This window comes from Gossypium hirsutum, chromosome A03 (assembly GCF_007990345.1).
Source record: "Gossypium hirsutum isolate 1008001.06 chromosome A03, Gossypium_hirsutum_v2.1, whole genome shotgun sequence".
NCBI classification, from domain to species: domain Eukaryota; kingdom Viridiplantae; phylum Streptophyta; class Magnoliopsida; order Malvales; family Malvaceae; genus Gossypium; species Gossypium hirsutum.
The window spans coordinates 113,544,100-113,568,042 of NC_053426.1; the positions used below are offsets into that span (position 1 = coordinate 113,544,100).

Here is a 23,943-nt window from a genome sequence, read left to right on the forward strand (position 1 = left end):
TAGCACTGCAACTATAACCTGAAAAAAGTGAAGGAAAACTCCCATGTTATTATAAACACCTTGATTTCTAAGAATTCAATCCTACCACCCATCACAAACCAAAACCTCATTTGTAAATGCTACTACATATAATAACGCGAGAATAAAATTATAATCCGTACATATACATACCATCCGTCCAGTCCATGACAATACCGACCGTCCAAACAAAGAATAACAAAATGTTAAATATAGAAGCAAAAGTAAACATAAAAAAACGCATCATCGACTCAATGCAACCTCGTCAGTTCCTCCACTCTCTTGGACAGCTCCTCCACAGAAACTCCCATTCCTTTAGAAACTTCCTCCATTTTCCCACGGCTCAGATCAAGGAATGATTCGATCAAGTCTCCGTCCAAAAAGTTTTTGGCTTCTGCAGTTCTCTTCTCGTTGTTGAATGACCTCCATTGTTCATGGCTCAACCCTCCCACGCCCTTTATCACCTTCCTTAAGTTCGATTGCAGCTTCTCCAGAAACACATACTGATCATGTGGAAGTGAAGCAATCACGCCAATTGCACCATTGACGGTGCCAAAAATAACGGTTTGAATCTGGCCCACTTCCGAATCTGGCAACCGCATCACAAGGGAACCATGACGGAACCTATTCACAAATTCCCCAAGGTGATACTCACCAATCACCTCAAGACGGCCCCGTTCCTCATCAGTGGCACCTTCACTGTTCTTCCGAACAGTGAACAGATTGAAGTTGTTTTCAGCACCTAAATAAGTATCATCATCAAGAATTTCAACTGCCGACATCCAGTTTGCATTGTAGTCACGGGCTCGTTCCTCTATCGCACCTTCCTCATGCTGCAATAAAAAGAGATAACCTTGAACCAATTAGCAAGAAGAGAAGTAGCTACATAGAAAACAAGCGCAGTTTGGAATCAAAATCACTGGCTATGAAACCAAGATATGCCCTCAAACAACAATAACATGTATGATAGGATTTAAATATGCAAGTGAAGCTTAACTTCGTGTTTCAGAATGCAGATAACTTACCTTGTAGATTAACAATGAAATTGATTTCATCAAATCACCAACAACAATAAAATCCCCACGAGTTTTCACGTAGAGAGCAAGTATGTGGCCATGATGTCCACATTCAGTTTGTATTTCACGGGAGCCATCCTCTCGAAGCATCCACTTATATAGTTGAATTTTTTGATTAATAGCAGCTAGGAGTTTGCCATTGAAAGCATTTAAAGAGTAAATGGCTCCCTTAGTTTCCTTTTCAGCAATAAGCTGTAACTTCCCATCTTCAACAATAAAAACCAGTATACGGCCCTGGGAAGAAAGCGAAAATTGGAATTTAGAAAGTTCTTATATGAAGGCTTTCAATTGATTAAAAAATATATATATAGAAAGAAATGGCACCTTAGTTGGCTCATTTTCTTCTGGCAAAACATATGCAGTCCCAACACAGTAATATACATTAGTGTCATCTGAGAATGAACAGCTAAGAATGGAGCAACCATACTCAAAAGTATCAAGAGGGTAAGTCGAGATACATTCCAAGGTTTGATCATCTAACAGGCGAATAAAATGCATTTCAGATTCGTCAGCACTAGACTGGTTTTTCAAACAACATATTGCAAAGGTCCGAGACTGTTCTTGATGGCAGATGCGACGTGCATGCTCCCCAAGTGGGATAGTGCGGATATGAAGCTTCTGAATATCATCAATCGTGCCTATAGTAAGTTCACCTTCTTTTGCAATTGCGAGGCTGGCAAAAAGAAACAGTAATGAGAACTCTTAACCCAAGTATATATTTAAGTTAGAAAGCAAAAACCAAATAGGCACTTCTATAACAAAACAATGGAATCTAATGCAAGGAGGTTCACTCAGACAGGAATTAATATTAATATGTCAATGAATTGCAGAATCAGAAAATAATGCATATGAATATATGATCTATAAATAAGGCCCCGAACATGATCAGAGATAAATTTACCTCATTACTAGAAGTGATTGAGAAAATCAAGCAATGTCATTTTACCCACTTCTCAGCATCAAAATTTCAGATTAATGGAATATTTTAGCCTGTTAGCCTTTTTAATATGCACTGAAGCAAAACAAAATTTTACATGCAAGTTTGGACCTTGAGAATTACAGGTTAAATGACTTGTCTAGGAATAAACAACTTTATATAAACCAATACAAAGAGTGAGAAATTTTTTCCTTTCAAGTTAGAAAACAGTTCTCAGTAAAGGAATAGGGGGAGCAAACCTGTCTGGAAAAGCAGCAGAGTTAAAAGGGCACATGTGACCGACTTCCTTCAAATTGACATTGCTATAGAGTAATTTCTTGTTACTACTATAAATGACAGTTGGCCTATCTGAAGAGGCAAATACATGGGTGGTATTCTTGGAGGAGAAAGTACGAAGCGTTATGGGTTGAGTCCCAAGAGAAACCTTTTTTCTATCTGTTAATTCACCATTACTCATGTTCACTTGAAAATTCAAGAGATGACCGTCACCAAGGGCGCATAACAAGTAAGAGGTCTGCAAAAGGGACAAACAAACAGAACTTCACGCATAGGTATAGAAAAACAGTAACACAAGAAAGCTAAATGACAAATAGCATGGTTCTACAAGCTCAAAAGTCTTAATGGCAGTGCTCTTAGGGATCAGTTTGAGACAATTAATGTATTCCTTGCAGCCAGGCAAATATCATAAAACTTGGCAATATCGCACATCAAAAGAGATGCAAAATATGTCAACATGATAAGATTCAAGCAGAAGAAGTAGCAAGTAAACTCGTACCCCTTCAAAAGAGCAAAGAAGAACAGATCTAGGAATAATCTCTCCTCCCAATTGCTCCTTTGTGATGAGATTCAGTTCAGGGAGCGAAAATATCCTCACACTTATATCCGTCCACATTCCAACAGCAGCCAGATGACTGTAGTTAGAGTTCTCACCAATTGGATTAATGTCAAGACATGAGATTTCATACTCCAACTGAGCATGTTTGACTTCTGTTAATGTGCCATCACCAATTTCCAAATAAACCAAATGGCCCCCTCCTGTTGCTAGTAAAACCTGTAATACAAACAATTCAAAGACTTACACAAGAAGTACCTTTTACAAGAGGTTTTTGTTAAGGGTATCAAGGCAAGAGAAGACTTACATCAAGCCTAATACTTCCATTGCAAAAACCAGCTCAATAAAGGACAATAATTTATCATTACAAAATCGTTTCCACACCTACATACTAACTAGAAACCCAGTCACAAAATTTTATAAAGAGATTGGAAAAAGGTACCTGGGTAGCATTGGCAGTGGCAACATTGACCGAATACCCAGATGGAGCATGCCATTCATTGCGTAGCTCTCTAGATGTTGAACTCACAAGCCTTACAGAGCTAGACGTAACCTGCCACGGTACACATCAGCTGAAATGAAGGACATATGATATGCATTTGTCAAAAACATGCTGCCTGCTCGTCCTCTAAATCAACTGGACAAATTATATAACCCAGTGATCATCCCATAAAACAGTATTTAAAGAACAGTTAAAACTAAAATAAAAGGGTAGATTATATAGATGCTAATATAGAACTCAAAAAGAACTCTCACCTGTACAAGCTGATTGTAAACAGCATCATGGCAGAACAAAGTCTGCACTTGAGAATTAAATCCCTCAATCTCTGTTTCTTCCAACTCATCCTCAAGATTCATTGCCAAAATGCGTGTCTCGCTGATAAAACTAACAACCAGAAAGGTGTCAAATGGATCATCCGTTGAGGATCTCAATGACCACATTCCTTTGATACCTTGAAGTTCTACTGATGCCTAACATATGCATAAATATAACATGTGACTTATGTGGATATAAAATGGTAAACTGTGAAGAAATTTCATAACACAAGAGAGACCTGTTCATTAATTCCTATTCCATTCCGAACTACACGAAGAGAACCATCTTTGTAAGCTCCAGAGCAAGTAACAACTTGACCCTGCCCTTGTCTCTCAAGGTCGACCACACAAAAGTCAACAATAGGCCCCAGATTGACAAACCTTTCCAAAACTTCCACATAAGAACCTTTTGCATCAGGTTGTAGATTTAGCTTTATCAGCTGCATTGGTACGATAACAGAATGAAGACACATTATGACATAGTATTATAATGATATCACGCTAAAAAGAATGAGTCAAGCAGCCTTGTCACTAAATATTTAAAAGCAAGTAAACTTCACTTACATCTGAATCATACCAAGCGGGTGCAGCGTAAAAGTAGCCAACATTGCAAAAACATCCTTAGGGCCATTGGAAGTGTTCCTTGATTGAAAGGAACCACTACTGGCATGGATGAGAAAAAATAGAAGAGTAGATTTAAAAGAGAGTGAAGGGTTTTCTCTCTCTATTTTGTTCAGGAGTTTTCTTAAGGGAGGAGCAGAGGACATGTAGTTAAACATGAGTCATAACCCCGTAAATACCTCAAGTTTGTAATTTCCTCAAATACTTGAAATTTTAGAGTAGAGTCTCCATGTAATGATCAACTTGTTATCTCTTCCCTCAAAAATTATTTTAGTAATATTTCACAATAAGATTATAGTTAAATAGCAAATAATGAATAAATTAGATTGGTCTGCCATACCTGTGAATCACCATAACTTGAACCAATAAAGACAACTGCGTTATCAAGATAAGATATTGTAGATGCAATAGATGTTTCTCCCAAGAGTTCGATCTTGAGTCCAGTGACCCTGCAAGATGCACATGAATAACATAATCTTCGGAGGGTCCCACTAATGCACACTGCCAAGAACCCAAACCTAGCTTTGATATAGCTTTTTAATAAAAAATTTTCCTAATGTTCAACAGTAGGCATTTGAAAAAGAACAACGGAAGTTCACTCACTTCTCTTTCTCATGGGTTATGACAAGCAGGTGAAGAAGGCCAGCATGATCGCCAAGCAAATACCTCGATCCATCAGCATCAACTCTTCCATAGGCTTTTGTAATTGACTAGAAGTACACATGAATATCAGGAAGAAAGTGTCAAATCTACAAGTCCAAACCGCCGAAGATCCTTAGAGAAATGGTAAAAGTTTAACAGTAACTTGATAAGTGACTTACAGGTCTGATTGGAATTGCTTTGAATGCATTGGCACTGCAATAGACAATTGTCTCTTCCCCAACAATAAGGACACCACAGAGAGGTGGGGGTACAGGTATGAGCAAATCGGCTCCATTGTCAAGATTGTTTTGCGCCCATGGTCCCTCAACAAAGTCCTTCTCCTTTAAAGCCACCTCATATGTTTTAACATGGCGCGCATCTTTATTATCCTGTGGGTAAGAACACACACAAAAAAAGGCAACAAACAACCATATTAGTGCATCTGTTGTTTACACTAAAATACATTACATGAAATAAATGTAAGATAACCATTACCAACAAATACAGCTAGATAAAATGACACTATCCTACTGACTAGAGCTTTCACATGCCAGAAACCAAACCAAATTTTCCCATATGTAAAGTTCAAGCAGCTTTTATGACTATCTCCTTTTTAGGATTTGAGGTTAGGTTAGATTACTCCCATGTATTTGCTCATGGCAATACCGATAAAGTTTAATGTTTTAGCCTAAACATACAAAATACAATCAAGAGATAGAAATACCACAAGTACAGAATAAACGCTTGCATTAGAAAGAAAATTGAGACCTGGTATAGAACTACAATTGTAGGCTTTGAGCAACCATAAAGAAACTTGATATCCAATACTTGAAGTTCCTCAAGCCTGAAAAAAACTAGCCACTATAAGAATGTAATAACAAGGATGCATTAAAGCAATATCTGATGCTCATTTAATTAAACATGACCTTGTTTTGATTAGTTAAAATATTTATTGAAATCGTCAAAAGGGGAGATACAAAAAAATAATAAAATCAGATCTATACTAAAACATAGGCCGCAACCAAACCTAATTTGAACTACTTTGATAACTAATCTCTGAGAAAGAGTTCATTGCAACAAATATGAAGCAGTACATAGGAAAATTAAATTTCAAGTGGTAACAGAGACATGGTTCATTCAGCATCTTTTATTCACGCTTGGTTAGGATCATAACCAATGTCGTCACTCAAAAAGAACAATCTAATGATCAGAATGGCAGGAGGAAAGAAAAAGAAAAGAATATGAAGAAGAATACCTTATATTAAATGCTTCTTTAAGTTGCCCTTTGTTATCAAAAGGAATAACCTAAGGGAACAACAAAACATGATGTAAAACCATTTCCAGGAATGAGAATGGTACACAGCAAAATATATATGTTTGGAATTTGCTGCATCAAGTGTGCATACCTTAAACAACCCATCATATAGATGAAGCCCAATTAACCTACAATCAGGATCAATTACGCCAATCTGCATAAAATTGAAAGAAAGAAAAGGAATCAATGACATTTTTCCCAATGTAAAACAAGTTAAAGAACTTCGCATTGTTGAAAAAAGCTTTTACCCACAGAAGAAATCGGTTCAAATGCACAACAATTACCTGTCCATTGTCTGTTGGTCGACCAATACGATCTGAAACATCCCCCATAGCTCTGCAGGCAAGAGCATATGGTCTTAGCTCCAAGAATTTTGCTCAAATAAAATCAGAAACACAACCCATAAATTTGTATAGCCATCATCATGGCCCAAATTGAATCAACAAAAGAACACTTAGACGAGAATGTGAACAAACGAACAAGCACAAAATACAATCCATGCAACAAAAGTATAGGAAACTGTTTTACTCCAACAAGTGGTTCTCATTTTACACAGAGATATTAGTTTAACAAGAATCACATAGGAGGACGGGATAAAGCTTCCCACTGCTTCAAACCTATGTTACTCGGACTCGGGTGTGAGCGTCGAACAGGTATGTACCCAAAACAGGTATGGTTAGTTTTTTTCTAAGCATTTCCATGTATTTGAAGGATCCCTGAAAGTCATATCCCCATATCCTTGTGTCGGACACAAGTACTTCATCAAAAATGGAAAGTCCAGGCAACGTAGCTTCAAACATAATGCAAAGGAGACTTCTCTCTAACTTCATCAAACAGATGTGATGCAGTTTGCAAATGCCAGAAAAAAAGTGAAATTGTGCCGAAACTCAGGGGGGAGTAGCTTGTGAAAATCTTACAAAAGATAATAACATCTAAGAAGAGGCAGATAATACTATATAAAAATTTAAAACTCATCAAACTAACAGAAAACAGTAATTAAAAGAAAATCTCAAGGAGGAGAATAGCCTCTAGCAATAAACAGATATTACAGGAGAAAACATCATAAGTGATCACACAAACAAAGTATGCAAGAGTCAAGCCTAACAAGCTGAAGCATGAGCTGCATATGAAAACAGTAAGTAAAAAAAGATATATTTTCATTTAGACCTTGTAATAAGCTCTGATGTCTCGGAATCCCATTGAAGGACACAAAATTTGTATCTTTCTGTTGCAATAAACAGAAAATCCTGTGCTTCACCCTGAACCAAAAATGCATAACATATATTAAATCGCAGGTAATCAAATCGCAGCGAAAAAATGTTAATAGTCATAAACATATTTTTACTCACATGTGGACGGAAAAGTTCAAGAGTCGCAATTCTCCCGTATATTGGCACGTCCAACATAGGCTGTTACGAATGAAATTAATCAATTTCTTTAAACAGAAAATTAAAATAAAGAAAAACAATTTCTAAACTTAAAAGAGGAAAAAAATAGAAAAAGCTTAATCATATTCACATTATATTTCATATTTCAACCCCCAAAAAAACACCAGAAATTAAGATAGAGACCTGTAATCCTTGAGCAGTAAGCAAATGAATTTCAATACGAGTACATTTCCTGCAATTAGAAAGTAATCAGAGTAAAAAAGATTAAACCCCTCATCATTAATCAATCAATAAAACAAGAAAAAGAATTCGTTCCACACCATTAAAGACCTAGCTCTTATATTGTCGGAAAACAACAAAGTCGAAAGAACAAAATCTAAAGTTCAAAAATAGGGTAAGGAAACAGAAATTGAAGCAAAAAAAAAAGGACGTACGCAACGATGAGATTGAGCTCCTGAGGGCTGGTGAAGTTGCCGACGCAGGAGTGGGTGACGTTGGTAGGTTTGTGTGCGGTTACGACGTAGTTCCACGTACTCATTTTTTTACCTTCAGATCTCTGCCTTTAGGCGAAGCCCTAAGAAGAGTAAGAGTATAGCAGCAGTTTTTTTCTTTTTTTGAGAGTGTGGTTCTTTCTTTTATTTCCCTAATGGAGGTGTTGCGAAGCGAAGCTTAAGCTTAGCGATTCTTCTTTCAGGTTCTGGTGCGGAGGGCTCGCTGCTTCTGGTGTTAATGTTGGAGCTTAATGGTTTAGGGGCTCCATGTAAAGGATAGTTAGTAGGGCCACTTTAGACGCAAAGCCCCAAGGCCCATAACAGAATTTAAACAAAAAACATTTAGTATTAAAAGTGGGTTTAAGTAAAATTATTAACCCCATTTAAGATATTATCGAATTTTAATATTTAAAGTTAGAAATTAATCACATCTATTTTCAAATTTATCATTTTTTTAAATTCTATATATTATAGTATAATTTAAATATTAAGCCTTATATATATATATTTAAAAATTTATCAAGAATATATAATGGTCATAAAGAAATATACTTAAATTTTAAATAATTTTTTAATTTTTTTTAAATAATATAATTTATCTTATATAATTTTTTGTTATTCATTTACAAATAGAAGCATTTTTTGATAAAGTTTAAAATTCAGTTTTTTTGAATTAGACTCAAGCAACTATGCATCACATTAATATTGTACATTAAACCAACCTAAAATTAATCCAATTCAATTGATAAACTCATTTAATAACAAATTAGCTTAACTTGGTTTTTTTAAAATAGTAACTTTCATTCAAATTCCGGTTTGAACAACATCTGCTGGTCGAACAATTGGATGGGTCTCGGTCCACTAAGTCACTTATTGAGTGTCCTCGTAATTTTAATGAAGAGAAATTAGATGCCAAATCTTTTCTCCTTGACCCAAATTCCATTTCCTTTGAACTACATGTTATGATAGGTAATATTTCAAAAGCCATCCCACTTCCTTTTTCTCCTGACTTACCATATATTCTCCCTCTGGTTCTTTCTCTCTTAGTTCGGCTTACAATATAGCTTGTAACATTGTAAATGAACCTTTACTAGTAGGTATCTCGAATTGGAACTGGGTTTGGAAATTGCAATTATTGCCCAAAGCTGAAGTTCTTCATTCGGAAACCTCTTCACTACATTATTCAGACTATCACATTTCTCAACAAAAGAGGGATAAACATTGTCGATGCTTGCCCTTTTTGTGATTTTCGTTTTGATGATCTTACTCACATTCTAAGATCTTGCTGCTCCATTAAACCACTTTGGACAGCCTTGGGTATTCCTCCTTTTTTGCTCAAATCATTTCATGATCCCTTTCCTACTAGGCTGCATGCAAATCTCACCTCAAAATGCCTTTATTCGAGACCCCAACTACCATGGTATTTGGTTTTCATTTTCTTCCTTTGAAATCTTTGGCTTGCTAGAAATGCAAACAAATTTGGAAAAGCCTATAATCTTTGCTCGCTGGCTCATCACTCAACTGCAAGTGTGGCTGAATTCTTTGCAACTTCAAGCCGCATCAAATGCTATAAGCTCCCAAACTTCACAAGTATCAAATGGTATCTGCCTGATAGAGAATGGGTTAAATTAAATTGTGAGGGGTCGTCCATTGGCAATTTGGGTTCCGCCGGAGCAGGAGCGATTATCCTAGACTCCAAAGGCTCTCAGGTAGCAGGTTGTCATCGTTTTCTTGGCTCCTACTCTAACATGATTGCAGGACTTTGGGCCATTCGTGATGGGTTACAACTGGCTTAACAGCTACATGTTGATCATATTATTGTGGAGCTTGAGGTTTTATCTGTAATTTCTCTATTGCACAAAGGTAATTGTAGTAACTTAACTCTTCGCTCCTTGGTTATGGATTGCAGGACTTTATTGGCGACCTCCCAGCATCGTCACCTCGTTCACATCTTCTGAAAGGGTAATTGCTATGCTGATTGTTTTGTATTTCGAACTGCCTTCTTTAAATGTGCAGCTTTGTCAATTCTGATATTGCTGGACGCTTTGTCTATCGTGCTACTGTTTCGTTTTAAATTTTAGTAATGAAAGTTCCTTTATTTCCCACACAAGAAAAACATAGTTTCATCCCCTAACATTTTGATCCTGAAACTGCGAGCTAATAATGTTGATGGAGAAATTGCTTTGTTTAACTAGCAAGTGGCTTTTATATTGAAAGACAGAGGACAGTGTCGTTTTAGGAATAAGTAAATTGTTACAAAATTTAAGCATAATTTTGCAGCAAAAGAAGAGTACTCAATTACATTTTACATCACAGAGCACCAATGTTCTTGAGACCAAGAACGATCCCAACACCAAAAATATGGCCAACAACACCACAAGCCAAAGTGTCAGCAAGTGTAAAACCAGCAGGGTCACCAGTCTGCAAGCCTGAGTCCCTTACTTCAAGCTTCAATCCAGCGGTGGCCTTTCTGTTTGCTGATGGAGCCAACCCAAACCTCCCAGCAAACAGCATCAGGGTTGTTGTAGTCACCATTATCTGACCAGTAAACAAACATTATACAAAAGTTTTTCTACACAATCAAAAATCGTATAGCAAAGACAGAAAAAAAAATCCTGACCAAATTTGTGGGAGATCCGATGAAATCACATCGTGCACGGAGAGCACCCTTCCCCTTGCGCCTCATTGGTTGAACTGCTGCCTGCAATATTCATGAACTGAGAAACCAGATCCAAGTAAAAATGAAACCAGAAAAGCGAACTCAGGAATATTGACTAACCAGGCTCCTAACTGGAGCAGTAGAAACTTTGGGTCTTAACCCACTGAACTGGGGGAGAGTGGTGATTGCTGCAGTAGCTGCCATTTGATAGTATGCAAGAGATAATCAGAATTGGTTCAAGACAATTACAAGGTGCCTCTCACCCTCTCTCTGATCTTTTCTAGTTTGATTTCAGGTTTAGATTAAAAAGGTCCATAAAAAACTAGATGAAACTGCAGCCACATAAGCAGTTTGTGGATTTAGAAATCCAGATTTGGATACAGTTCGATGTTTGTTGATGACTTGGCATTGCTCCATTGGGTTTTCTTCATTTGGATAAGGTTTCATTTCCTCTCTTGTTTAAAGGTTGAAACTTATTGGCTATGTAGAGCTGTAACTTGAGCCATGCAAAACTTGATTTGATTAAAAAAATTGATTAAAATTTATTTTTATAATTAAAATTTTCTAAGTTATTTAATTTATTAGGTTTTCAAGTTTTGCATTTAAACAAATAATTCAAATTAAGTAATTTAACTCGAATTTGAAAGAAAAAAAAATTAAGTACAAATATATTTTCAAAATAAATTAGTTATTGTAGAAAGTTGGTAGTTTTTACCATTTTTTTCCCCAACTCTGTTATATAAAAGTTTAAAATACAAAAATAAACTTGTTAGACTGTTTATTTATAATTAGCTAGTAGGATACCCAACGCTTCGCTGCTGTTGCATGAATGAGGTGAGCCATTAGAATTGGAAAATAAAGCCTTACAAACCAAGTTTAGAGTAATGAATTATGGTCTGTTGATCCTATACCAATCCAAAAATGCAGCAAACTCCTTATCAATGACTTAATAATTAGATGTTATTAAACTTTGGTTGAGTAGACACAATAGATCTCACGATATAAGATATAAGGAAATGAAACTTAATTTTGTTTTGTAAAATATATAATTAATATAATATATCTGGGTCGAGTCAAGTTGAGTTCGAGTAAAAATATTTTATTCAAGATTTTACTCATATAAAAAACGAGTTTTAAGTTTTACTTAAGTTTATTTTTTGAGTTTTATATTTTTATCTAAACTCTCTCAATTTAAGAAAATTTAAACCAATAATTCGACTCATAAATAAGTCTAACTTCGCATGAATATCCCAATCATAGCTTGAAATATTTTAAGGATTAACCCTCAAATATTGAAATATTTTAATGGCGAGATAGACACATCTAAAAACAGATGTCTAAAATGGACTGCAGAATATAAACATATTGTCCATTATTCAGCAAGTAAAATAGCAAAAGTAACGGTTCATATAATTAATTGCAATTCAACATTATATCTTGAGTATAGTTTTTGATCAAGTTGTCAGCTCAACCTGATTTTTTAACAATAGTTAGATGATTCGTGAAGGTTGTTCTTGAATGATTCAATTATTCATCTAATTAGTACAATTTTCCACCACGATTAAATTAAAGTTTATTTAAAAAATAAAATAGAATAAATTTTTTTATTCCCCTATTTTCATAATGACACTTAGTAAAATAAAGAACGAACCAACAAGAATTTAGACACGTATTAGCAATTGGTCCTTTGTTTGATAATTCATAACCAGCCACCCATGAGCCCCGCTTAAACTAATTGAGAAGTTCCGTTGCAAGCAACCCAGTTCTAGCCATTTATTATGGATCACTCAAGAGAACTATTAAGGCATGATAATCTCGTACATTCTCATGAAGGAGAATGTTAGAGTAAGACCACATAGTATTATACATGATGACAATTAACATGCAATAGACCTGCCACCTAGCTGACCACCCAAGCAGGCCTACCATATTTATTGTTAGTGACATGACATTATTAGCTAGAGACCCTTCTCTCTCTTTAAATATATCTTGAAGTGTGAGGAGTAAAGGATAAATCCTTCTTCCTCCTTAAGAAAACCCTAGTACTATCCTTACACCATTTTCATGTTTTCCCTGCTTTTCTTATTTAGTTTCTTACTCCAGCTCTTCACCTATCACAGGTGAATCAAAATTCTAATAATTATCATTTTTTCGTCCTTATTGATTTTCTGTATAAAAAAGTTTAGTTGATACCACTACTGTTGTAACATTTAGAATGATGTTAATTTGAGTGCATTTTATCTTTTAATTTAAGAGATTGAGATATGATATTGTCGTGGTAGTAGAAATTGTATTAAAAATGTGTATTATTAACTTTCTTGTATATTTTGTGAATTTCGTAACTTGGGCCAGATTTCACAAGGAATGTAAAGTTTTTGAACCCAACTAGGCCTAAACATAGTTCCGTCCAAAAGCAAACGGGTCGTAAAGGATGAAGTTGGATTGCTTCAAAATTCTTATTTTTTTGTTCTTTTATTTATTTTAACCCAAAACTCGGGTATGAACCCTAAAAACCCTTGACACTGGAATCAACAAATCCCATAGAATCTAATCCCAAATTGCTAGATTTTTCGAGATCTCATCGAACATCACTATATTATCCAGAAAAAGCGAAGAGATCAAGCTCACCATGGCGGCCGAGGTGATGCTAATGAACGAGATAGAGGCGACAGCAGCACAAATGGGTATCGATATGAATACAGATTTCAGCTCCATCCAACTTCCTCCTGGTGAAAACTGTGGCATTATCAGGTATCAAACCTAATTTTCTTTCCCAATATTTTAGACTGAATATTGCATGTATATGTATGTTGGTGTGCGTGCGTGTGTTTTATTATTATTATTATTTTCTAATTTTCGTTTTAAACAGTGACGATGATGATGTTTACCACGATGACCAATTAGAGTTTGATTCCGGGTTTGGAAACGTTATCGTTGTTGATAATCTCCCTGTTGTTCCTCGTGAAAAGTTTGAGAAACTCGAGGGAGTTATTCGAAAAATCTATAGTCAGATTGGGGTGATTAAGGAGGATGGCCTTTGGATGCCTGTTGATCCTGAGACTAAGAAAACCCTAGGTTACTGTTTTATAGAGTATAATACTCCCCAGGTTCGCTAATTATGACTTTTGAATTGACTATTTTGATCTTATAGCTTTAACTTAAAAACCTGAGTTATTTTTCCTTTATTGGTTGTGGATGTAGGAAGCTGAGCTTGCTAAGGAGAAGACTCATGGGTACAAGCTGGATAGAGCACATATTTTTGCTGTTAATATGTTTGATGATTTTGATAAGTACATGAAAGTTCCGGATGAATGGGCTCCACCTGAGATTAAACCCTACACACCAGGGGTAATATTAATATATTATTGTATAAACTTTCTTTCCTTTGTTTTCATAGTTAATGAATTTGATGTCTGTCTTCCTTGCAATGGCTATAAACACACATTGGAAGTAAAATTGTTGATTTGTTGTTTGTTCTCATATGCATACTATTCTGGTTCGAACATTGATAATAAGCTACTTATAAAGGATGCTTTTGGAGTTTGTATCAAATGTTTTTATACCTTATTTGAGCTTTTTGAAGATGTAAAAGATGTTTCTCCTTTGATTGAGGACAGGGTTAGTGCTGAGTATTTCAATTTTTTTTTTGTATATCAGTTTACTTGCATTAAGATTTTAGTGAAGTTAACCATAGATTCTTCTTTGAGTGCTATTATGAGATTTTATTGCTGTTAGATGTGTTTCTAAGAACTATATAAGTATCTATAGCAAAGATAACTTCAAATCTTAGTTCTTTTTTATGACACAAAACTCTCTGCTCTATCTATGCTTCTTAGTGCTTATATGTTAATTACTTAAGTATTTTGTTGTAATTGCAGGAAAATCTTCAAAAATGGCTTGCTGATGAAAAGGCACGAGATCAATTTGTAATTCGTGCTGGTACTGATACTGAGGTTCTATGGAATGATGCAAGGCAGTCTAAAACTGAGCCTGTTTACAAACGCACTGTAAGTGGCTTGCTCTTGTATCACTTACAGTGGTTTGCAGTTTGTGAAATTCTCTCTCTCTCTCTTTATATCTATGTGTTCTTTTATGCATGGTGGTTAGTGATCCATTTTGGTATCTTTGACAGAGTAATGTTGTTTGATTTAGTTTAAGCGATTGCTTTTGTTATATACATAAACCTGTTGTCATTGTTTAATGTGCTCTGATTGTTTATAATTGGTCTTGTTTACAGTTCTGGACTGAGAGTTTTGTGCAGTGGTCTCCCATGGGGACATACTTGGCAACGGTCCACAGGCAAGGAGCTGCAGTTTGGGGAGGTGCCAACACCTTTAATCGTCTAATGCGTTATGCCCATCCTCAGGTTGGAATTAGGCTTGCTTAAGTCATATCTTAACCTTGTGAGTCCTCATCTTTAACATGCAATTATATGCATGCAGGTTAAACTTATTGATTTTTCCCCTGGTGAGAAATTTTTGGTGACTTACAGCAGTCATGAACCAAGCAACCCTCGTGATGCAAATGTGAGGTTTCTGTACAATCTCCTTTTACTTTTTTTACTGTCCTGTTCTGATGTCACTTCTGATATAACCGTAAATGTATTTAGAGGGTTGTGATAAATATTTTTGACGTGAGAACTGGAAAAGTGATGAGAGATTTTAAAGGAAGCGCAGACGAATTTGCAGTTGGAGGAGCTGGTGGTGTTGCTGGTAATTCTTGGCCTGTTTTCAGGTGATTCTTCTGATTATCCTTCACGTAATCAATTGTTTGTGTATATATATTAACCCTCTCCTTTCACCTCATTTTGGCTAGCATTCTTTTATCTAATGAACTACAATTGTTATGTTCTAGGTGGGGAGGTGGAAAGGAGGACAAGTATTTTGCCAAACTTGGGAAAAATATGATATCTGTTTATGAAACAGAGACCTTTAGTCTTATTGACAAAAAATCTTTGAAAGTTGAGAATGTTGTGGACTTCAGTTGGTCACCAACTGATCCCATTATTGCACTTTTTGTTCCTGAACTTGGAGGAGGAAACCAACCTGCTAGAGTAAGCACTTTTGCTCCACTTGAGATGGTCCATTGTGATCTGAAACTTTGATGTTCTCTAATATGCCACTTGCTTGTATTTCTCAGGTTAGTCTAGTTCAAATGCCCGGGAAAGAGGAATTGAGACAGAAAAATCTTTTCAGCATCAGCGATTGCAAGATGTACTGGCAAAGCAATGGCGATTATCTTGCGGTGAAGGCTGATCGCTATACAAAAACAAAGAAAAGTACGTACACCGGCTTTGAGCTCTTTCGCATCAAAGAAAGGGACATTCCAATTGAAGTTTTGGAACTTGATAATAAAAATGATAAGATAATTGCATTTGCTTGGGAGCCCAAGGGTCACAGGTTTGCTGTTATACATGGGGATAATCCAAGGCCTGATGTTAGCTTTTACTCAATGCGAAGCACTCACAATTTGGGTCGAGTTGCAAAGCTCACAACTCTGAAAGGCAAGCAAGCAAATGCTCTTTTCTGGTCACCTGGTGGTCGTTTCATAGTACTCGCTGGATTGAAGGGTTTCAATGGTCAGTTGGAATTCTTCAATGTTGATGAGCTTGAAACTATGGCTACTGCTGAACATTTTATGGCAACAGATGTTGAATGGGATCCCACTGGAAGGTAAAGCCACTAACAATTTGACAACATCTATATTGACTCTACGATTTTATGCTCATTGGTTTGTGTTTGATTGAACCAAGATGCTTTACTATTAAAAGAAATAGAAATTGCTCCATTTTTTTTTGGTTTCAATAAGAAAAGTACTTAAAAGTTTCTATTCTAAGAAGTTTGCTTTGTATATGTATAGGTATGTTGCAACTTCAGTGACTTCGGTTCATGAAATGGAAAATGGTTTCAACATATGGTCCTTTAATGGCAGGCTACTTTATCGGATACTGAAGGATCATTTCTTCCAGGTAAATGAATGATTCTACCTAATGTATCATAAACAAGTTCCTGCAGTTAGATTGTTTATTCTGAGTGTTTGCGCCTTTGCCAGGCAATGATCTCAGTGCTTATTGGATATTTGTTGTTTGTCATATTTTATTGCAGTTCTTGTGGCGTCCAAGGCCACCATCCTTCTTGACACCTGAGAAGGAGGAAGAGATTGCAAGGAACTTGAAGAAGTATAGCAAGAAGTACGAGGCAGAGGACCAGGATGTATCGATGTTATTGAGCGAGCAAGATCGAGAGAAGAGAAGGATGTTGAAGGAGGAATGGGAAAAGTGGGTTAGTGAATGGAGGCGGGCACAAGAGGAAGAAAAATTGGAGAGGCAAAAGTTGAGGGATGGAGAAGCTAGTGATGAAGAAGAAGAATACGAGGCCAAAGAAGTTGAAGTAGAGGAAGTGTTGGATGTGTCGGAAGAGGTCCTTTCATTTGAAGAGTGAACCTGTAGTAGAGGAGCTTGATTCTTCATTATGATGTTGTTGTTACCTTTACTTTTTGATTTTGTTACCGTAAGAATTGTGGGTCATGACATTGCCAAGTCTAGTTGATTATGATTTATTTGAAAACAAGTTAATTTTAGATCAGATCAGATGTATACTTCTCTTCTGGTTTCAGGTTTCACTGCAAAAAGAGTACTAACAATGGTTATAAATTTTCAAATTTCAACTTTTGCTTTTTTTGGGGGCCTATTTGTTGAAATGTGATCCCTTGATGAAGATTTCTCGTTCGATATAATCTGGTTTATTGGCTAAAGAGATGCATACCGTATTATTTATTTAGGTAAATTATATTCAAAGTTATTAAACTATTAGTAAATTTAAGTTTTTGTCACTTGATTTTAAAAAATTACAAAATATTTATTAAATTATTCAAAAGTTTTTATTTAAGTTAATTAAATTATTTGAAAGCTTTTATTTAAGATACAGAGTTGTTAATTTTTTTCAAAAAAAGTTTAACTAGCGAACTCTAATTTGTTATTGGAAGATCAATACGATAGATTAATATTTATTGATGAATAGAAAATCTAATGATTAGTGTCGACAATTGGAGAAAAAAAGTTATTTAAATTTTATTTTTTTTATAAAAAAAGTTATTTAAATTTTGTTTCATTGATTCATGACGTATAGTCCGTTATTTAAATGGAAACTTTTAAATAATTTATTAATTATTTTATAATTTTTTAAAATTAAATAATTAAAATATAAATTTATTAATAATTTAATAACGTGTAGTTTATACTACTTTATTTATTATCAGAATATGAATTTCGAAATAGATTTTGTTAGTCATTTTTGCTTTTTGAATAATATCAGGAGCCGACCCAAATATATATAAAAAGTCGAAATGGTTACTATTTATTTATTTTTTATATTCTAACCCACCGAGGCCAAAAAAAAAAAGCCTCCCGTACCTACTTAATTGGAAACGGGAAGGAAATAATTCCTCCAAAATCCTCCAAACGAAACATGACCACCGCAGCTGAAACCCGCAATTGGCTAGAACTGCCGTTGGATGTGACGGCTTCGATTCTCTCCCGGATAGGTGCGATTGAGATCCTTAACAGCGCCCAAAACGTGTGTTCTTTGTGGCGGAACATCTGCAAGGACCCATTAATGTGGAGATCCATTGATATGCACAACTTGGGTGATTTATGGGACATGGACTATGACCTTGCGAAGATGTGTGTCCACGCTGTCGATCGCAGCTGTGGTCACTTGCTTGATATCAATGTCGAGTATTTTGGTACTGATGCACTTCTTCTTCATATCTCTGAGAGGTAAAGTTTCTTTCCCCCCTATTTTGTAATCTCTATTTGTTTTTCGGGTTATGCTAATTATCAATTATTAACTTTCATTATTATGATGTTAATGGAGTGTTATAATTTGATAGGTTTGGTTTATTGATAGTCGAATTCTGGGCATTTCCCAGATTTAGGGTTTCTTTAGCAAATTAGGTTCGGTTTCTTACTTGAACGGTAAATTTCAGGCTACCTCAACCAACTTATTTATGCACTTCTTTCAACCTTATGTTTTTTAATTAAAATATTCAATTGCCAAAAATTTAAGGCCTTCTCTGTTTTCAATACCACTTATTTAGCTTATTACTGCAGTTCTTTTTTCTCTTTTAGCTCTGAATTTAGGGGGACAATTTAAGCTGAATTGAGTAAGGCGTAGTAGCATACATTAAACTTTCCCAATCTATTTTTGGTGTTCTCTTTATCGAGGTGCTAGGAGAATATAGGAAGGATAATGATTATTGTTAATATGATTCTTCATTAAGCATCTAATGCTTTGGTGGTTGTATGGCCTTGGTGTTTCCCTTGATGAATTTTAAACCCTAAACCCTAAAGCATCTAATGCTTTGGTGGTTGTATTTGATATTTACTTGTAGATCTGCTCATAGCCTAGTCTTTTGTTTTCGTTGCTTTAACTGCAGTTGATTACTGAAGAAATTCAATATGTATGAACATTTAATAGAAAGATGATTGGTTGTTTGCATTCATAATTTCAATCACTGCTTATTTTTATTATGTTACAGTACTAAAATGGTTACTCAGTTGTTTGCAACTGCTGTTACCTATCATTGCCCATGTTTTATTCTTCAAATGATGCTTTTTGCAGGTCTGTTCATCTTAAGCGTCTTCGAATAGTATCATGCTATAACATTTCAGATGAAGGGTTAAGTACAGCAGCTTTAAAGCTTCCATTTCTGGAAGAGCTTGAAATTTCATACTGCTCCATTTCGAAAGATGCTCTGGAAACTATTGGTCGCAGTTGCCCTCTCTTGAAATCATTCAAATTCAATGTTCAGGGATGCAGACGCTTCCACTTGGAGTCTGATGATGAGGCACTAGCTATTGCACAAACCATGCCTGAATTACGCCACCTCCAACTTTTTGGGAACAAGTTGACTAATGATGGCTTGCTGGCCATTCTCAACGGTTGTCCTCACCTTGAATATCTTGACTTACGGCAATGTTTCAATGTTAGTCTGGGAGGGAACTTGGAGAAAAGATGCGTTGAACGCATAAAAAATTTGCGACGCCCTAATGATTCAACTCATGATTATGAGTTCTATACGGAAGTTCATGATACTGGGTCATCTGATGAAGATTATCCATCTGGAATTTCAGACATAGACTTTATGTCCGATGATTATGATGATTATTTCGAGTTCTCGGGTGACTCTGATTATGATTTCGGTAATGGCTATGATGCTGTGCTTTTTGACTGATGCCATGGAGTGAAGCAAGGGATACTCCTCCAGTGTCCAGGGTAGGGAATCAGGTTATTTAAAAACGGACTGCCTTCTTCCTAATACTTTTGCACATATCTGTGTTCAATACTCCATTTTATGTAGTTTTATCCTTTAGGGCGGGAAAAAAGGTTTCTATGATTAAACCATTGTTTTTTGGTTTCTAAGACTTTTTGTGGCGGTCCATTTAGTGAAAAAAAAGTTTTAAAACAAGATGTGTACATACATAATGCCTGGCTTTGGCTTTTATCATAATGGAATGCAGTGTGTTGTGTTGCTGTAGTGATGAATATTTGTGGGTGTTGTAGGATGAAGATGAAAATGGGAGAGCTGCTGCAAATTCAGTGATGTTATCGCAGTTGATCAGGTCAAATACTGCACTTTTGTGTTTATTTTGTTGCATGGTAGGTTGGCATTTGTATAAAATGTCGTGGTCATTGACGGTGACACAAACAGATATTTTATCTTTTGAGGGACCTTTGCAGTTGTGTTCATTTTGTTTGCCATACTCTGCTATGTATAATATAATTATGTGGTAGAAATAGATGTTTGTCAAGTTTTTGCTGCGTATGTAAGGGTGCCATAGCTCTTCCCATTTGTGGTAGTGGATAATGATGAATGAAACGAAGGGGCATAGTCGATTCTAACATGTAAGGTACTTGGGCAGACATTCAAAGTTGAAGCAATCACCTCATCAACCCAATTGCTTAGGCCCAGCTCTTTATCACACAGGGTCTAGGATAATAATAACCCAAACTCCATAATTACCCCAAACAAACCAAATATTAAAATAAATTGGATGAATTAATGAATGAATGAATAAAACTCTTATTTTCCTTTTATTCTCGTCCATGTAATTATTTTAGACATAGACAAAACTAGTTGTGATAAGATTTACGAGATTGCGACATCCGAAATGGAAGGCCACATTTTGTTGGAATTGATTTCTTCTATCAAAAATTATTTTTATCAATCTTAAAAGTCACTTGGAAATACATAAAATACAGATAATGCCACCTCGGCGGTAAAAAGTATCTTCTATTTTGCATCCTTAATTTAAAAGATGAATAAACTCGTCCTTATATATTGGATCAAAAAATCAAATCAATATTTTTTATTGAAAATTTTATCTACTTTTTACAGTTTAAAATTGACGTGATTAACAGAATAACTAAAATATTATATATGGTGTGTCACGTGTATCTCATTCTGGCTTGCAAGGATAAACTTTTAACCATAAAAATTGATGAAAATTTTAATAAAATGACCAATTTGTTCTTTGCTCTAATGTACAACACTAATTTGCCTATTTTCTGACTAAAGAAGGTAAAATGCAACCAACTCTTAGCACAATGACCTCCATAATATTTTTACACGACCCCAACTTATGTATAAGGATCAGTTTATCATTGAGGTTGAAAAGTACTTTTAAAAAGTTTGGTAGTGTCTACCATTGTTGTCAAAAAATGTTTTTGAGAATATAAAATATTTGTTTTAAACATGATTTTATAAAGTAAAAAAATATGTATTTAAAATGATATTTAAATTCCCTAATATTATAATATATGGAATATATAAAATTGAATTACAATAAAATATTAAAAATAAGTTATTAATTTAAAAAATTGGTTTAGCGTGAAAAGTATTTTTAAAAATTTTATATAAATTTTAAATTATAATTTATATTTATTTAATCCGATACTATTGTTACAAAAATATATATCGGAAGAAGATAAAAGAGTGAAGTGAGGGTAGCATGAGGCCTGGCACTTACCTACTTACGTTGATCCGTCTTAGTTCTTCAGCTTTAGTGAGGGTCGGGCAGTCTTAGCTTTTTAATTGAATTTTTGTAAACCCCATGGCCATGTGTCCTCAGCATTTCTGTCTATTCTTGTTCTTTCATTTTATTCCCATTGCTTTCAACCCAATCATACTTTTTTCTTTTATTTATGCTTAATAAATATTTCTCTTTTACACACACAAAAAAAAAAAGAAAAAAGAAAAAAAGAATACAAGTAATTAATACTTTGAATCCTAAAAACCTATCATACATATATATAATAATCGGATTATGTCACTTACATGTTATTACATAATAGACAATTGGACCATGCCATATCACAATTTTGATTTCTGAAATCTGCCCCCTAATTTGTTATATATATTTCTCACTCAACGATATCACCTGGGAATTATTTCATAGCTAGATTCAATTTACGTTTACAGATGTTGTAATTTTTAATGTTAATCAGAATATATAAGCTTCTTTTACGAGCTGAGCATATTTTTGTGTAGAATCCAACACTGCTTTATAAAAAGACTTCCCAGACAGTCGAGATCGGAACTAAAGAAAAGATATCTTATGTCATGTCTCGTATATTATATAATACTGCCAAGTGCCTAAATATTGTTTTAGAGAAGCTTAGCTGCTTAATTATTAAAGAAACTATGCAACTTATTAAAAGTGAGGGCCAATGTTGATAATATTATTAGTTAAAAGGAATTTATATATGCTTTTTAATTACTAACTAACAATGCGCATTTGCTTTCTTGGATGCAATTCAAGCTATGGAGTTAGATTGGTTAATTAAGAAAGCTTGTATATCTTTTTTTTTTTCTCTAGTAAATTATTAATTCAAATTTGTTGATGCCAAAAAGCTGCGAGGAGGATAGTGTGATGGAGATTGAGGATGGTTTGCTTTGTTTAGTTAGGGAGTTGCTAAACATGTTCCCTGTTCGGGGTTGAGAGAGTTATTTATATAAATTTAGTCTTCTTTTATCACATGTCACGTCTTGATCGATTTTTTTATCACTTTCACAATTCTTAGTTAAGTGAGTAATATAACCTTGTTAAGATTGTAGAATATATAATAATAAGTAATGATTGTCTTGTCAAAATAATATTATTGTCAGAAATAATCAATTTATATATTTTCCAAATTTGATCGGAACGATGCTTGTAGCGAAAGAGGTATAGTTACCATAGCTAAGTGATTAACAAGGATGGCTGAGTGAGACAGTCATATATGTAACAAATTTAAATCTTTTGAACAATTTTTTTTTTAAATATTGTCCTTCAACCCTTCCAAGTCCCAAAATAATGGTTTAAATCGATGGAGTGGGACAGAATCTAGCAGTTAGATGGGTCCCCAGTGATTAATAATACATCAAGCATGACTTTGATTAGATTAAGCGAATACTAAACAACAGCCATTGGAGACATCAACCTTTGTTTTTCCAAGAATCACCCCCACAAGTTTCCTTTTTTCCAATTTTGGGTTGTCCAATTAATTCATTAATTACTTTTTGAAGTTTCGAACCTAAAATATTACCATAAATAAATCTAATATTCCCCACAATAAAAAAAAAACATTAAATTGGTGTCATGATTTTCAACCAAGGCATATTAATTTAATTGGATTTCTTTCATGTTGAAGAGGAAGTTTGTTGTGATCTGAAGTGGAAGTGAACACAACTTGTCCGATTGTCGGCCTATCAAAACAGCGGGAATATTGCTATTTTGTTTTCTAACTAATTTCACCTTCTCTTTCTTATTACAATCATTTATTTTTTTATTTTATTGCTTCCTTTGACGGCCCTCTAGAAATGAGTTTATTTAATTTACGTGTACGCATAAGTGTTGCCGCTGCAAATTCAATGCATTCATCGCGAATCCTGGGATTTGAATTTCTCATTCTAATTAATTTTTATCATTTCCAATCATCCAGACTTACTATTTCTCATTTGGAAATCATCATATTTTTTGACTTTATAATTTGTTATTATGAAATTACCTATTCTCGATTAAATCAACATTTTTGACTTAGGGGGCATGCTGGATTTGTGACCGGGGCCGGGGGATTCCACCTACATCAAAACAGCTTCTTCGTAAC

At 34.9% G+C, this 23,943-nt stretch overlaps 4 protein-coding genes across 5 annotated transcripts; 2 read left to right on the top strand and 2 right to left on the bottom strand.

The window, feature by feature from the left end:
• Window positions 1–28: 28 nt before the first annotated feature.
• Window positions 29–8,381, bottom strand: LOC107938502 (DNA damage-binding protein 1a). The gene is made up of 19 exons (XM_016871674.2): window positions 8,080–8,381; window positions 7,829–7,877; window positions 7,607–7,666; window positions 7,425–7,516; window positions 6,542–6,593; window positions 6,349–6,411; window positions 6,198–6,247; window positions 5,711–5,786; window positions 5,122–5,331; window positions 4,904–5,010; window positions 4,641–4,749; window positions 3,919–4,119; window positions 3,620–3,835; window positions 3,306–3,416; window positions 2,807–3,082; window positions 2,271–2,545; window positions 1,419–1,767; window positions 1,044–1,328; window positions 29–851 (listed from the first exon to the last, which is right to left on the bottom strand). Exons 1-19 carry the CDS (start codon window positions 8,181–8,183, stop codon window positions 270–272), a joined length of 3,267 nt encoding a protein of 1,088 aa, XP_016727163.2. The 5' UTR covers window positions 8,184–8,381; the 3' UTR covers window positions 29–269.
• Window positions 8,382–10,318: 1,937 nt separating this feature from the next.
• LOC107938511 (photosystem I reaction center subunit psaK, chloroplastic) lies at window positions 10,319–11,247 on the bottom strand. Its single transcript, XM_016871687.2, has 3 exons — window positions 10,916–11,247; window positions 10,757–10,837; window positions 10,319–10,674 (listed from the first exon to the last, which is right to left on the bottom strand). Exons 1-3 carry the CDS (start codon window positions 10,997–10,999, stop codon window positions 10,447–10,449), a joined length of 393 nt encoding a protein of 130 aa, XP_016727176.1. The 5' UTR covers window positions 11,000–11,247; the 3' UTR covers window positions 10,319–10,446.
• A 1,937-nt stretch (window positions 11,248–13,184) lies between these two features.
• On the top strand, window positions 13,185–17,379 carry LOC107938504 (eukaryotic translation initiation factor 3 subunit B). The gene is made up of 11 exons (XM_016871676.2): window positions 13,185–13,546; window positions 13,665–13,902; window positions 13,997–14,143; window positions 14,674–14,802; window positions 15,033–15,161; window positions 15,238–15,321; window positions 15,405–15,529; window positions 15,650–15,848; window positions 15,935–16,467; window positions 16,655–16,763; window positions 16,900–17,379. Exons 1-11 carry the CDS (start codon window positions 13,425–13,427, stop codon window positions 17,233–17,235), a joined length of 2,151 nt encoding a protein of 716 aa, XP_016727165.2. The 5' UTR covers window positions 13,185–13,424; the 3' UTR covers window positions 17,236–17,379.
• A 758-nt stretch (window positions 17,380–18,137) lies between these two features.
• LOC107938509 (F-box protein SKIP19) lies at window positions 18,138–20,620 on the top strand. Of its 2 annotated transcripts, none has more exons than XM_016871684.2 (3): window positions 18,138–18,572; window positions 19,417–20,070; window positions 20,359–20,620. In XM_016871684.2, exons 1-2 carry the CDS (start codon window positions 18,262–18,264, stop codon window positions 20,027–20,029), a joined length of 924 nt encoding a protein of 307 aa, XP_016727173.1. In that variant the 5' UTR covers window positions 18,138–18,261; the 3' UTR covers window positions 20,030–20,070; window positions 20,359–20,620. The 2 variants fall into 2 exon arrangements, 1 of the variants encoding a protein (XP_016727173.1); XR_001694922.2 differs by having other exon boundaries at window positions 18,158–18,572; window positions 19,417–20,082.
• Window positions 20,621–23,943: the final 3,323 nt, after the last annotated feature.

Coding starts and splice junctions, on each gene's coding strand:
- LOC107938502 (XM_016871674.2), bottom strand. CDS start 8,183: ATGAGTACGTGGAACTACGTCGTAACCGCACACAAACCTACCAACGTC. Junction 7,517..7,606: donor TTGAACTTTTCCGTCCACAT/GTGAGTAAAAAT, acceptor TTTTTGGTTCAG/GGTGAAGCACAGGATTTTCT. Junction 3,417..3,619: donor TTTACAATCAGCTTGTACAG/GTGAGAGTTCTT, acceptor GTACCGTGGCAG/GTTACGTCTAGCTCTGTAAG.
- LOC107938511 (XM_016871687.2), bottom strand. CDS start 10,999: ATGGCAGCTACTGCAGCAATCACCACTCTCCCCCAGTTCAGTGGGTTA. Junction 10,838..10,915: donor CTGCTCCAGTTAGGAGCCTG/GTTAGTCAATAT, acceptor TGAATATTGCAG/GCAGCAGTTCAACCAATGAG. Junction 10,675..10,756: donor TCGGATCTCCCACAAATTTG/GTCAGGATTTTT, acceptor TTTACTGGTCAG/ATAATGGTGACTACAACAAC.
- LOC107938504 (XM_016871676.2), top strand. CDS start 13,425: ATGGCGGCCGAGGTGATGCTAATGAACGAGATAGAGGCGACAGCAGCA. Junction 14,803..15,032: donor AGCCTGTTTACAAACGCACT/GTAAGTGGCTTG, acceptor TCTTGTTTACAG/TTCTGGACTGAGAGTTTTGT. Junction 16,468..16,654: donor GAATGGGATCCCACTGGAAG/GTAAAGCCACTA, acceptor GTATATGTATAG/GTATGTTGCAACTTCAGTGA.
- LOC107938509 (XM_016871684.2), top strand. CDS start 18,262: ATGACCACCGCAGCTGAAACCCGCAATTGGCTAGAACTGCCGTTGGAT. Junction 18,573..19,416: donor CTTCTTCATATCTCTGAGAG/GTAAAGTTTCTT, acceptor TGCTTTTTGCAG/GTCTGTTCATCTTAAGCGTC.